This window comes from Bombus fervidus, chromosome 2, assembly GCF_041682495.2.
Source record: "Bombus fervidus isolate BK054 chromosome 2, iyBomFerv1, whole genome shotgun sequence".
Taxonomy (NCBI): Eukaryota; Metazoa; Arthropoda; class Insecta; order Hymenoptera; family Apidae; genus Bombus; species Bombus fervidus.
Window position 1 is genome coordinate 15,423,995 of NC_091518.1, and position 13,067 is coordinate 15,437,061.

Below are 13,067 nucleotides of genomic sequence, written 5' to 3' on the forward strand. Positions count from 1 at the left end.
TACTGTACAATAGCGATGTTTACATTGATTGTCACGTCCGATTTGCAAAGTTTTACTACCGTAATGAGATCGTAATTCATAAGCGTCGACATAGAGGACGCCACATAAATGTTTATAACAGCAGTCTGACAATTAGGTGATGATTTCTTATCATTTTCAAAAAAATGACTGCATTAATTGCGTCGATTTAAAGTAGGTATATCATAGATCTCATTCAGCAATTAACATTTTATTTGCCTTAAATTTCACATAAAGCTATAATCGATATAATATAATTAATTATGATATCCATTAATTTTGCAAATTTTTAAAGCATTAACTTCGTTCAAGCTAGAGCGTATAAACGATACGATGCCTTCAGTTTTTCAATTATCTTGATTATATTTTTAAAAAATAATTATCCATTAAAAATTATGAGTTTTACTTTTCGTTATGAAAACATTTTGTGATATAATATTAACACGTAACAATAACAAAAATGTGTTTTACATTACATTCCATATATTTCATGTATGATACAATATAAAATACAGATAATAAATAATAGATACTAGATAATAGATAGATGATAGATAATATAAAATAAAAATATTTCATATTTTACAATCCATATTACATTCAAACGTTCTCTTGATTCTGACTGTAAAAAAGTGAAAAATATTTAATCGAACAATTTTTCCATTGATAAGTAACATTAGAAAGCTTATAATTTCTAAAAATATCGACATACATGCATCGATAAAATAGCAGTCACTTTTTATTACTCTTGCTACTTGTTATTTTTTACACTACTCGTCCTAAAATTGAGCTATAGTATTATTTGGATCAATTATCTATTTGATGAATCAGATTTGGGAACGATGTTACTCGTGTTTCATTTATTAGTGACCTTTTTAATAATGACTAATTCAAATAATCTTATCAGAATGAGTAAGACAAATTCACCGTGATATAAAAGACGCAATGAAAAAGTGATTGGCGTTATAATTCTCCCGGCATTAATGAGAAAAAAAACCGAGGTCCTACAGTAAGTAGCATATAGCTTTAAGCATAATCGCAATCATTCATAATTCAAGAATTAATGAATTAACCGTAATTCATAGTTCTAATTAGAACCATTCGCATATTATTCTGAAATTAATTAAAGATTTTTATTCCTATATCATTTGAGTACATTGTACAATAACATATACATACCAATTTCTGTTAATTAACATAAATTCTATTAACGACACTGTATAAATAGATTGATAATTCCATAATGATCGAACGCTAAATCATTTCAATAAATTTCATCGCGGTTTTCCATTTTTTCATAATTTATCCCAATTTTCAGATGAAATTCGCTCTCACAGTTTTGACCATCCTGGTCGCAGCCAGCCATCTTAACGCTTACCAATTGCCAGGCATTGGCACAGGTGCCCTGGCCAAGGAATTGCAGGATTTCGTGGACTTGGTGCCCATCGATAAATTACTGGAGCTCACACAAGTATATCAGGCCAGAGACAAGGAATTCCAATGGATTATGACTTTCTTGCAATCCGATGATATGAAGGCCTTCGTCGACGACGTGGAAGCTTTACCCGAATTCGAAACCCTCATGAACTATTTGCTAAACCAAGGTCTTGACGGTTACACTTTACTGCAGGACATGAAAAAATCCTTGGCAGCGAAAGTCGAAAAAACTAACGTGAATTCTAATCTCAGAATTACCGGAGGAATCGCAGGTTATGTAAAAGATGTTTCAGAGGTCGCATCTGTGTACGACTTGTCGAATCTGTTCGAATACAAGGTCGTGACTTCTAAGGTTTTCAAAAATTTCTTGCACGAAATTCTATCTCTTCAATACGAGGACCTTTTCACAAGTACCTTCACGAATTCTCATTTCCAAAGAATACTAGCACAGCTTGACTACCTCTATATCGACAGCAATACGTTCCACACGAATTTCCCCACATTTCTTATAGCTAAAGCGTTGATCTATAAATATCTTTAAGTATTACAGATAAGAATGCGCGTATAGAACGGTTTGTATGTACATATATAGTTGTCTAAAAAATTGTGACTTATAATATATAAAATTATTTCATATATATGTTTATTAATTTTAGAATAATATTTAATAAATGTATTAAGTTAATTGACATTAGTAAAATAATGCTGTTTTTTCTTTCCTGTTTTTACACTTTTTTTATTATATTTTTTTTTTTGTATTATTTTTAACATAGAAAATACTTGAAATTAATGGTCAAATATTAAATATTTGTAGAAAAAGAAGTAATATTTTATAATCTACGGATTAAAGTTTTATTTCCATGAGAAATTTTGAATAGAAAACTCCTGCTTTTTAAAGTGAGATTGAGCGAAATGAATAATTCGCGTGCTAGAAAAATCTGTGTGGGAATTGTTTAAAAGTTAAAATTATTTAACTTCGCATTATTAATTTTCGTGCTGTTTCCTAACGAACATTACATCATGATCAAAAATTGTAAAATGGTATCTATGGCTATCAGTCATATCGATATAATCAAAATTACGAAATAGCAGTAGCCAATGTAATTCTGTTCTTATCAGATAATAGAATTGGAATAACGGAAACGAAATCTAAAAACATAGCAGAATGTATAATTATGTTATAGTAAAGAATTTATAACAACTACAAGTCTTTCTTAATTTACAATTTTTCCCTAAATTTGTTAACTTCCATTCAGTCGTAACAAGATGTTCCCATACAATAAAATATAAATTAAATTTCTCACTATTTATAGATAAATGAAAAATATGAAAAATACAATATACAAATACAGACACTAAAAAATTCCTATATGTCAAATCAATTAATCTGAAAAATTCCTAATATATTTATAGTATAATAAAGATATAATAAGCCTATACAACAAGCTTATATAGTCAAACATCATTTATTGATTGGTGGCGAAGGATAATAGCGAATTTTATTATTATCACCACTTATTATTTAATATGATAATTCTAGCTTAAAATAATGCCTTAATGAGAAAGATCGGTTCATACATGGAAATCATTCGATATTTGGACTTTTCAATTGTATACACCAATCAAATTTATATAAGAAATTAATAGTTCGCTTAAAATATATTTTGGAGGTATCGTTTGCTTTATCACACATAAACAGTACTTTAAGTGTACGATATAAAATAATAATTGAAATTAAACATTGCGACACAATTGTACTCGATAGATTACGATTACTTCTTCAAGAAATTTATCACTGTTGACATTATCTTGACTCATGGTAATCTGTAATGTTATATAACTAATAGCCTACCTATTTTTTGTAATAGATAAGGAATGTGTGTATGTTTCACGGTTTTTTTATCGATGATTATTGTTTACAAGAAATCTTAGGTATATTACGAGTGTTAAAAAAAACTGTTTTGTAATGTATCCTATTACGTAAAGGATGCAGCTGGTTGAAACTGAGCACCAATTTATTGTTTCCTAAATATCTATTTCCTGAAAAGTTATCCTGGTAAATAGCACTGATGCATCCATATTATTTGTGTGGTTTCATATCACGTTACAATTATGATGACTTTTTACAGTGTAAAAAATCTTGCAACCATTCAGCTAACAAGCTATTTGTAAGCTAGAATATAAGTATACTCCAACGATTTAAAAATAGCGCTTAAAAAAGGTACTTTAAAATCTTAATGAAACCGCCTCTGGCACAAGGGTCCGTCGCAAAATATATTCCTATGCAATAAAGTACCTACAAAGGAAATTTCTTACTATGTTTTCATCAAATAAATAAATATAAATAAAAAGAAATTATATGATAATAAGATAAACTATAAACGAAATATTCAAATATATCTGTATATCATATATTTAGACGTTCTTTGCGGAACGTGTAAAAATGTATGAAATATGTAAAAGTTCATGTATCAAACATCAAATAATTTCAAAGTATATTAAGTACAACATACAATGTACGCTCATGTGTTATTTACTAGAAAAAATGAGTAGATTTATTAATTATGTAATTATGTGTTGGTGGATTAGGTGACAATATGATAACGTGAAGAATCCTCGAAATGTAACCATAATCTGTCGAATACAATTGTATCGCAATCATTCATTTTACTATATTACGTTTCATTTTAACCATCATCGCGTATCGTGCACATGTTGTGACATAGCTCGTTTGCATGATAAAACATTGACGGTATCTTCGAAATGCGTCTTAAGAAGACTATCACACCAGACAATACGAATTTGATTATTAAGTGAAACGTTTGAAAGTGTCAACATCACGACTCTTCTCGAAATGATGATAGAATCATGCGAAAGGAAAATTACGGAAATGATAGGCAACATGTACTATATTTCTTAATTAAAAAATACTACAGACTTACACTTGTTACTCTTTAATAATCTATATAGCTCGAGGTATTTGCGTTTAAACAATTATTATAAGTTTATATGAAATAATATTAGACTGGTGCATAGTAAGAACCGTCTTGTCCAATGAAATATTGAACGCATGTTTGCGCAGAAAATAATATTTTTGTGATTTGCTCATCTGACAGGATGATTAACTATGAATTTCTATTATTCTCTATTGTTCAGAGATAATTTATTCGTTAAAAAATTAACTAAGTTCCATTGGATAATAATAGTAGTTTAATTTAATAGTAGATAGAAGGATAAATAATAGTTTTCAAAATTACCTATTATCTTCCTTATTTCGTTCAACGACATATGTGAAAGTAGTTTCGTACAACCACTACATTTAGATTCATGAAATTCCGCTGACTTCGCGAATTTCCAGCGCAAATAAAAATGTAGTATCGCAGGTGCATGCTAATTTTCGCAATGGCTCGCCCTGTTAAATTCGCGGAATAAAGAAAATTTAAATTTCTTGTCGTAACCGCTGCACAGCTTAATAAATCTCGTGTCAAAAAGAGGATATCTCAGCCAATAGAAGATTAACCGTCATAATTTGCTTTCGTCTCGTGTGTTCTTTAAGGAACGCGTCAAACGTTAACCTAGCAAAGGGATGTCTATCATCGTACAATGGCCTGGCGAATCTACTCGGCCACTTTGAACAAGGTCTTTCTCTCTTCCGTATCTTAAATGTGCAAACTTTCGTCGTAAGTTTCTGAAGGGTTAAACTTTGCGCAGTTGCAACATTGTTCGCAACTCTAACCTCTTATCCCGTTTTTTACATGTTGTACCAGACTAGTGGATTTACATTAACAAACCTTGTCGATAATTGGTCAAGAATTTTGCGCTTGAAACGAATCATCTCGATAATAATGATTTCTTATTAAATCAACATTAAGAATCAACGTTAATCTTCTGAAAGAGATGAACCCTCAAATTATAATTGTTACCATGGTAGCCGCTGCTTCGGTTGCTTTTTTCGGATTCCTTGCCTATCGGATCAGACTTCGATCGAACGATCCAGATTTATTAAGCGTACTCCCATTGGAAGACAACAGCTCCCTCGACGAAGATCTCAAAGACATTTTGGCGTTCGTCCCTATAAAAGAAGTACAACGAATCATTGAAAGATACATGGAATACGACCCTCAGATCGGAGATACCGTGAGCTTCGTGAACGACCAGAAGAGATTCATATTGCGCGAGTTCCAGAACATGCCTGAAGCAAACAAATTGATCAGTTTTCTGCGACAGAATGGTTTGGACGTGGATTCCTGGCAAGAGAAGATACGATGCTTTTGGAAGACGTCTCCCAGGTTCATCAAATACGATCCGAGTATGGCAGCCGGAGGCCTGACCGTGATGATCAATAAAATCCTCGAGTCCATGCCTCTGGACGAGCTGCACGAACTGTTGCGACAAAAGGTGAAATACTCGGCGAGCTTCCGCAGATTTCTGTATGCGTTGAGGTCCAAAGACTACCTGGAGTTTTGTAACGCGATTGAGACCAACGATGTGCTACATCATCATTATTTCTGGGCGAAAGAGGGTGGACTAGAGATCACGTTCGCGATCGAACTATTCAATGAGCTGCACGCCTATCTAACGCAGGCATTAGTCGCCTAAGAATTGTCATGAATCATTAATAATCATTATTGAGTAATAAACTGCAGTGAAATGCAAACATAATACATTTCAGATTTTTTATTTTTACACATTTTGTTTTAGTAATGTAGAATTTAGCTTGTATTTTACAAAATATCCGCATATATGCACAATTGCGACAGAAACAGAATTTTCAAAATGACGTTTAAATGTTATTCATATGATTAGATCATTTAAATGTGAACTTGGTCAATTATAAGTGGATAAGGCACGTGCCCTGTATTTTACCACGATAAAAAGGTATTATCGAATGAGAGAGGGCAGTAGATACACATAGTTTGACAGCTGAAAGATAGCGAATAATCGGTAAAGGGGTTCCTTCTGTTTGATAATATCTCGTTATCGTCACTCAAGTTGATGCTTCGTAATAGATAAGAAAAATGCTTGCGTACACTGCAATACACGTACTGTCTTGACATTTTGTGCTATATTTTACGTATCCATAATTACGGATAAAGTATTGTTCATACCTGGAATTGCATATGCATTCCTGTACTATACTATTTGCAAGATTTTGGTGATAATGTTTCACACTTTCCTAAAATTATTCCTAAACATATAATCATATTCCTAGAATTATTTTCCGAAAATATTACCTTTTCGAAATTTTACAATTTTGGAGTAAATGCAGATTATCGTAGATTTTCTAATAACTTCCTAACAAAGCTTTTTCTTCTATAAAAATCGGACTGTTCATGTAGTGCAAAGATAAAAGAGACATAACATGAAGAAGATGATATTTTAATTCGTCATAATATATTTTATTCCTTATACCGGGAAGCTGCAATAAATACCATTGAAATATCAAATATACATGCATTTTTAACATGTAAAACTTTAAACTGCAGTGGAAATTATAAATAAAGATGGGAACAAGGCTTGGAAAATTTCTATGTTGACACCAGCGTCTACGACCTGTTGTCCCACTTCCAGGAAGTTCTTGTTCGTGAAAATGGACATGTAGAATATTAAGTACTTGTTCAAGACCACTTCATGCACCAAGTCTCTAAACACTTTGGCGTGCTCAATTTTGCCTTCGTAGAGACGCGTCAGGTTATCCATCGAAATAAGGGAAGCGGTATTCTCCATATAACCATTGATTCCACCGGTGACCTTGTGAGAAGTCAAGTAAGCTGTTATCCTAGAGGTCAGAGGTCGGGTACTAAGGGCTTTGTTGAAATAGTTCACCACCAAGTTTACATCAAAATCATTGCCCTGCGTATAGTTCAGCAGCACCTTGAATTCAGGCGCCTGTTCCATGTCTTGTTCTCATTGTTTCGACTCGTTGCTGTTCATCAACTTCATGACTGTTTGGAAATGTTCGTCCTGGGCCAGATAGGCTTTCGATATTTCAAGAAGCTCCTCGATCGGGATCAAATCGACAAATTGCTGGAGCTCCCTGGCGAGATCCAAGCCCATGGATGGGACTTGGAGGGCGTTCAGAGAATTGACCGCAATCAGAACAACCAAGAACGTTACGATGTCTGTCATCTGCAAAAAATGAATTCTTTGAATATGCTTGATACACGAAGGAATTCTACTGCTTTATTACTCTATGGGTATAGTGAATGCACGTTTTGACCCATAAAATATCTGAAAAATGATGTAGCTACTCTCATCGAGTACTGTTCTGTGACAAATCAGATAAAGGATCAATGTACAAAATTTAACGGAATCGGGATTAAAAATGCTTCATGTATGTAAAAATTAAACTTCTTTGATGTGAACTGTCGCCAGGTTGTATTCCGTTGCATTTTATGTACGAATAGGGCAGATCATAATTACATTTCGATAAGCTTAATCGATTTCATTGTGTACTTGTAAAATACGTTATCTCGTACTCCAATTGCAAATGACTTAGTCTAACTTCATACCACTATGTCATTTTCGACTAAGTAGCATTAATGTTACGAACCTGTCGATTTGTGAAAATGTTCTGAAGACGTGCGATGTTACCTGTGACCAGCGTGTCAGAGTTCCACATGATCGTTACGTCATGGAACAGTTCGGAAATAATTTTAGGTTTATGGTACACCTATGAAGCTGCATATCGTACCAGCTTGTTATATCAGTTCCAAGAAGACGTTTCCTTGACCTCCATAGCCTCCCTTGGGATCTTCATTAAGAGTGACACAAAAACGTTCACATAGGAAATGATTATTGACGTATGATTGCTACTTTCCAAACTCCATCGAGACCTCTCGCCATCCATTCGCAAACATCTACAGTAAGAAAAGAATGCGTTTCTTCTGCAAAAAAAAATGTTTAAATGTTACTCAACTTATTTAATTACAAACGGATCAAGCGGGTGTTCTGTATTAGCACGGTAAAAATGCATGATAAAAAGAGAGAGAGCAATAGGTACATAAGAAACCCCTCCCGATTGATAATCTCGTCAGCAACACTCGAGTTGCTACTTCATAGTAGATAAGAGATATGTTTGTATACAATTCCTTGATATTCTGCGGTAACATCCATTTTCTGATATAATTGCGTAAAAAATATTTACTCGCGGAACTGTATATCACTCATAGCGAGATTTTCTCGATAACGTTTTACATTTTTTACATTTCCGAAAAGTATTATCTGTCTTGTTAAATGTTACTTTATATTGGTATACGTATGTGGTTACCAAGAATTTTTTAATAAAATGTTTTCTTATATAAAATTCAGACTACTTAATAGTGCAGTGGTAACAAGGATGTAAATGAAGAAGGTGATATTTCAATGCAATATAATTATATTTTATTCTTAATTGTATTTATTCATTTAACTATATTTTATCCTCAAAACCTAATACTTTCAACATTAAATTATAGTGGAAGTTACAAGTAGCATGGGAGCGAAAACGTGGAAGTAGTTTCTATCGATGCCAGAGTCTGCGGCCTGTTGTTCCAAATTTTGGAAGTGCTTATTCGAGAAAACAGATAGGTAGAAAGGTAAGTATTTGGAGGAGATCACTTCGTGCACGAAATCCTTGAATACCTTGGAGTTCGCTATCCTGTCTTCATACACCTTCGTAAATTTATCCATCGAAATAAGTCTACCGATATCGTGGATGTAGCCTTCGATTCCACCGGTGATATCGCGGTAAGGGGTCAAATTAGCTCGTATCATAGAGACCAGAGGTGGAATACCAAGGGCTTTGTTGAAGTTGTTTGTCACCAATTTTATATCAAAACCACATTTCTGTATAAAGTCCAGCAGCATTTTGTATTCCGGTGCCTTTTCGACATCCTGTACCCATTGTTTTGATTCGGCGCTTCTGAGCAACTTTATAACTGTTTGGAATTGTTTGTCCTGGGCCATATAGGCTTTCGATACTGCGAGTATTTCATCGATCGGGGTTATGTCCACGAACTGCTGGAGATCCCTGGCAAGTTCGCCCGAACCCGTGGCTGGGACTTTGATGGCATTCAGAGGACTGGCCGCGACCAGGACGACCAAAAGCGCTGCGATGGCTTTCATCTGCGAAGAAACGAAATCTTTGAATATCGTTGATACACGTACACATAAGTTCAGAGGAAAGTTTTATATTGATCTGTAATTGATTATATTGTGTTTGAAATTAACTCTACTTCTTTTATCCGCAGCACAAATAGAATGCTTTCTTACGTTATGGTTACAGAAGATACGCGTCCTGACTAATAAAGTGTCGAAAAAAAAAGAAAAAAAAAAAAAAGTGGGAAATTCAATAGAATCAGCAAAAACGATTATGTTTGGTATGTAAAAATACAAAATTTGTTCGTATAGATCGGTCTCCAATGAAAATGGTGTATGTGTAGCACACATTTAATTTAGTGAAATTGTATGGTTAGGTACCTACCTTTGATACTTCTTTTCTCCTTTCACTTGCTTTAATCGCTTGTAGTTTTCTCCTTGATCTGTTATACCACCAGGTCGTGTCCTGTTGCATTTTATATACAAGTGAAGCGAGCGATAATTGTAGTTCGATAAGATTAATAGATTTTTAGATGCTCCCATAAAGTGTGTTATCTCAAATTCTCTTTGCGAATAACTTATTCCAGTCCAATATCACTCCACAGTTTTCCACTGTATCGTGTTAAATGTAAGAACATGTATCTATTCCTGGAAATATTTTGATAAACATTATATGTCACCTGCGTGCTAGTTTCATAATAGTACTCGCACAGATTATCGATCAGTTCGAAAGAAAATTTCGCTTTCTTGATAAAGGAAGCTGTATAATGTACGAGCTTATTCTACGAAGGAAAAGTTTCTTCGACTTCTTTAACCTGCCTTGGGAGCTTCGTCAAGAAAGACATACGAACATAACACCACATAGAACATATTTATCTATCGACATATGATGGTTACTTTCTTAGCTTCGTCGAGACCTTTCTCCCTTCCGAACATTATCAAGCACGAAAACTTCCTCTACACAACTTTAATCGAGTATGAATTAAGGTATAAATTACAATTTTCATTGTTTCGTTACTGTTTCGCCACGTGAATCAATTAGAAGCATCGAAGAAGCCACGTCAATTACTACTCAAAAGGGATCTTAGATGAATTAAACAATTTTTTGTAAAAAGAACTATGATACAAAAATACCATTAATATTCTCATAATATTTCACACTAGAAATTGTAAAGGACACTTTCAATTGCACGAATGTTCAAAGTATAACATATGATGTTGATGGTTCATATAACTCTGCAAAGGCTGCTTCTTCCTTATAAGAAAAGATACAAAATTCATTGAACTGAACTGTTAAACACGATCGATCAGAATTCATCTTCGAACGTATGCCCATGGCGTGTTTCCCTAAATCGGTCAATACTTCATTTCTATGGACGGAAAAAGTCATGCCGTTGTGGAAGGAATGGGCGCCATACACTGGAGCGCGGCGTTTGTAAATACGAATAACGCTCGCGATCGAGCTGCTGAATAAATTTATGTATCGATCGCCTAAAAATTGCCATAAGTAGTTAATAATCATTACTGAGAAATAAATTGCAAGGAAATGTTAACGTGACAAATTCCAAATTTCTTACTCCTACACATTTGATTTTGGTATTGTAAAATCTATCTTAGAATTTGCAAAATATTCGCAAACATGTTCGATAGCAATAGAATACGATGCATTCCTAAAATTATTGTAATGTTGTTCAACTTGTTTAATTACGAGCGGGTGGCATGCATTAACACAAGAACATAATAAAAAGAGAGAGAGAGAGAGAGAGAGGAGCATAAGTATGATTATATGATTGTAAGATTACAGATAATTTTTTAAGATGAAGCTTCCGCTTAATAGTATTTTGTCAGCAACATTCAAGTTGCCACTTCATAGTAGATAAGAAAGATGTTTGTACACAATTTCTTGAAATTCCTTGATGGTATACAATTTTCGCATACAATTACGCAAAAAATGCTCACTCGTGAAACTGTATGATACTCATTGCAAGGTTTTGCCGATAATGTTTTACATTCTTATAAAGTATTATCAGTCTTATTAAATGTTATTTAGGAAATATGTAGTTAGCAAAAATGTTTTAATAAAATTGTTTCTTATGTAAAAATTAGACTACCTAATAGCGTAGTGGTAACAAGGATGTAGATTAAAGAAAGAGTAAACAAATATTTCAGTGCAACATAATTATATTTTATTTCTTACGAGACAAATGAACAATAAGCATCATCGAATTGAATTCCTAAAACCTAATACTTTCAACTTTAAATTACAGTGGAAATTACAAGTACTAAGGGAGCGGAAACTTGGAAATAGTTTCTATTGATGCCGAAGTTCGCGGCCTGTTGTTCCACATTTTGGTAGTGCTTATTCGAGAAGATGGATATGTAGAAGGATATGTATTCGGCGGAGGTCACTTCGTGCACGAAATCCTTGAATACCTTGGAGTGCACTATCTTCTCTTCGTAGAGTTGCTCAAACTTATCTACCGAAATAAGACTACCGATATCTTGGACGTAACCTTCGATTCCACCGCTGATCATGATATGAGGAGCGAAGAAGGTTTTTATCCTAGAGACCACAGATGGGATACCAAGAGCTTTGTTGAAGCGGTTCACCAGCAATTTTAAATCCAAACCGGCGTTCTGCACATAGTTCAGTAAATGTTTGAATTCAGAATTCTCTTCGACATCTTGTACCCATTGTTTCGATTCGTCGGACTTGAGCAACGCAACGACTGTTTGGAATTCTTTATCCTGAGCCAGATAGGCTTTCGATATTTCGAGAATCTTTCCAATCGGGATGATGTCCAGGAAAGGCTCGAGTTCCCTTGCAAGATCGCCCGAACCCGTGGCTGGGAGTTGGACAGCATTCAGAGGACTGGCCGAAACCAGGGCAACCAAGAGTGCTACAATAACTTTCATCTGTAAAAAAAAATTAGTTCTTTATTATTGTTGATGCGCGCTTATGTTTAGAGGAAGAAGTTTAGACTTCTTTAATAGGGTATGATTACAGTGGATGCGCGTTCCGAGGAATAAAATATTTGCAAGACGATGCAGCTACTCTCATAACGGATTTGTTAAAACTTCAGTTCACGAGCATCCAGTGTATCATAGCCTTGTGGCCCTGTTCCGTGCCAAACGAGGTTAAGAAACAATAGTGAGCGAAATTTAACAGTAGGCAAGAAGAAAACTTCTGTTTTATGTGTGTGAAAAGCAACAATTCTTCCATATAGCTTATTGATCATTAAAATGATTCATGTTTGGCAGTCGTCTAATTCAATGAAAGTTATATCGGTACTTACCTTCGATGCTTTTCTTCTTCTTTGACTTCTCTTAGTCGCTTTTCGATGTAAACTACTGCCAGATTGAGTTCCACTGTATTTTATATACAAGTTGTGGAGGCGATAATGTTGTTTTGATAAGGTTTATCAATTTTGAGATATACTTGTGAACTGCGTTATCTCGTACTCTCTTTGCAAATTACTCTAGTTTCATATCTCGGTGCCATTTTCCACTGAATCGTATTAATTATAAGAACG

General features: G+C 34.1%; 4 protein-coding genes across 5 annotated transcripts; 2 read left to right on the plus strand and 2 right to left on the minus strand.

Moving 5' to 3' along the window:
* The first annotated feature begins 925 nt into the window (after positions 1-925).
* Positions 926-2,050, plus strand: LOC139994277 (protein G12). The gene is made up of 2 exons (XM_072016761.1): positions 926-1,027; positions 1,337-2,050. Exon 2 carries the CDS (start codon positions 1,337-1,339, stop codon positions 1,994-1,996), a length of 660 nt encoding a protein of 219 aa, XP_071872862.1. The 5' UTR covers positions 926-1,027; the 3' UTR covers positions 1,997-2,050.
* Positions 2,051-5,050: 3,000 nt separating this feature from the next.
* LOC139998020 (uncharacterized) lies at positions 5,051-6,054 on the plus strand. Its single transcript, XM_072022217.1, has 2 exons — positions 5,051-5,135; positions 5,223-6,054. Exon 2 carries the CDS (start codon positions 5,353-5,355, stop codon positions 6,052-6,054), a length of 702 nt encoding a protein of 233 aa, XP_071878318.1. The 5' UTR covers positions 5,051-5,135; positions 5,223-5,352.
* A 778-nt stretch (positions 6,055-6,832) lies between these two features.
* Positions 6,833-7,464, minus strand: LOC139998021 (uncharacterized). 2 transcript variants are annotated; one of them, XM_074112050.1, is made up of 2 exons: positions 7,285-7,464; positions 6,833-7,206 (listed from the first exon to the last, which is right to left on the minus strand). In XM_074112050.1, the coding sequence occupies exons 1-2, from the start codon at positions 7,351-7,353 to the stop codon at positions 6,931-6,933; spliced, it is 345 nt and encodes a 114-aa protein (XP_073968151.1). In that variant the 5' UTR covers positions 7,354-7,464; the 3' UTR covers positions 6,833-6,930. The 2 variants fall into 2 exon arrangements, with proteins under 2 accessions (XP_073968151.1, XP_071878320.1); XM_072022219.2 differs by having other exon boundaries at positions 6,833-7,464.
* A 1,351-nt stretch (positions 7,465-8,815) lies between these two features.
* On the minus strand, positions 8,816-12,971 carry LOC139998022 (uncharacterized). The gene is made up of 4 exons (XM_072022220.1): positions 12,831-12,971; positions 11,796-12,450; positions 9,920-10,062; positions 8,816-9,561 (listed from the first exon to the last, which is right to left on the minus strand). Exons 2-4 carry the CDS (start codon positions 12,448-12,450, stop codon positions 8,902-8,904), a joined length of 1,458 nt encoding a protein of 485 aa, XP_071878321.1. The 5' UTR covers positions 12,831-12,971; the 3' UTR covers positions 8,816-8,901.
* Positions 12,972-13,067: the final 96 nt, after the last annotated feature.

Excerpts from the sequence above, each read along its gene's own strand:
- LOC139998021 (XM_072022219.2), bottom strand. The coding sequence starts at position 7,353 with ATGGAACAGGCGCCTGAATTCAAGGTGCTGCTGAACTATACGCAGGGC.
- LOC139998020 (XM_072022217.1), top strand. The coding sequence starts at position 5,353 with ATGAACCCTCAAATTATAATTGTTACCATGGTAGCCGCTGCTTCGGTT.
- LOC139998022 (XM_072022220.1), bottom strand. The coding sequence starts at position 12,450 with ATGAAAGTTATTGTAGCACTCTTGGTTGCCCTGGTTTCGGCCAGTCCT. Across the intron at positions 10,063-11,795 it reads ACTTGTAATTTCCACTGTAA|AATCTATTAATCTTATCGAA; the intron begins TTTAAAGTTGAA and ends GGAGCATCTAAA. Across the intron at positions 9,562-9,919 it reads GGAGAAAAGAAGTATCAAAG|ATGAAAGCCATCGCAGCGCT; the intron begins GTAGGTACCTAA and ends GTTTCTTCGCAG.
- LOC139994277 (XM_072016761.1), top strand. The coding sequence starts at position 1,337 with ATGAAATTCGCTCTCACAGTTTTGACCATCCTGGTCGCAGCCAGCCAT.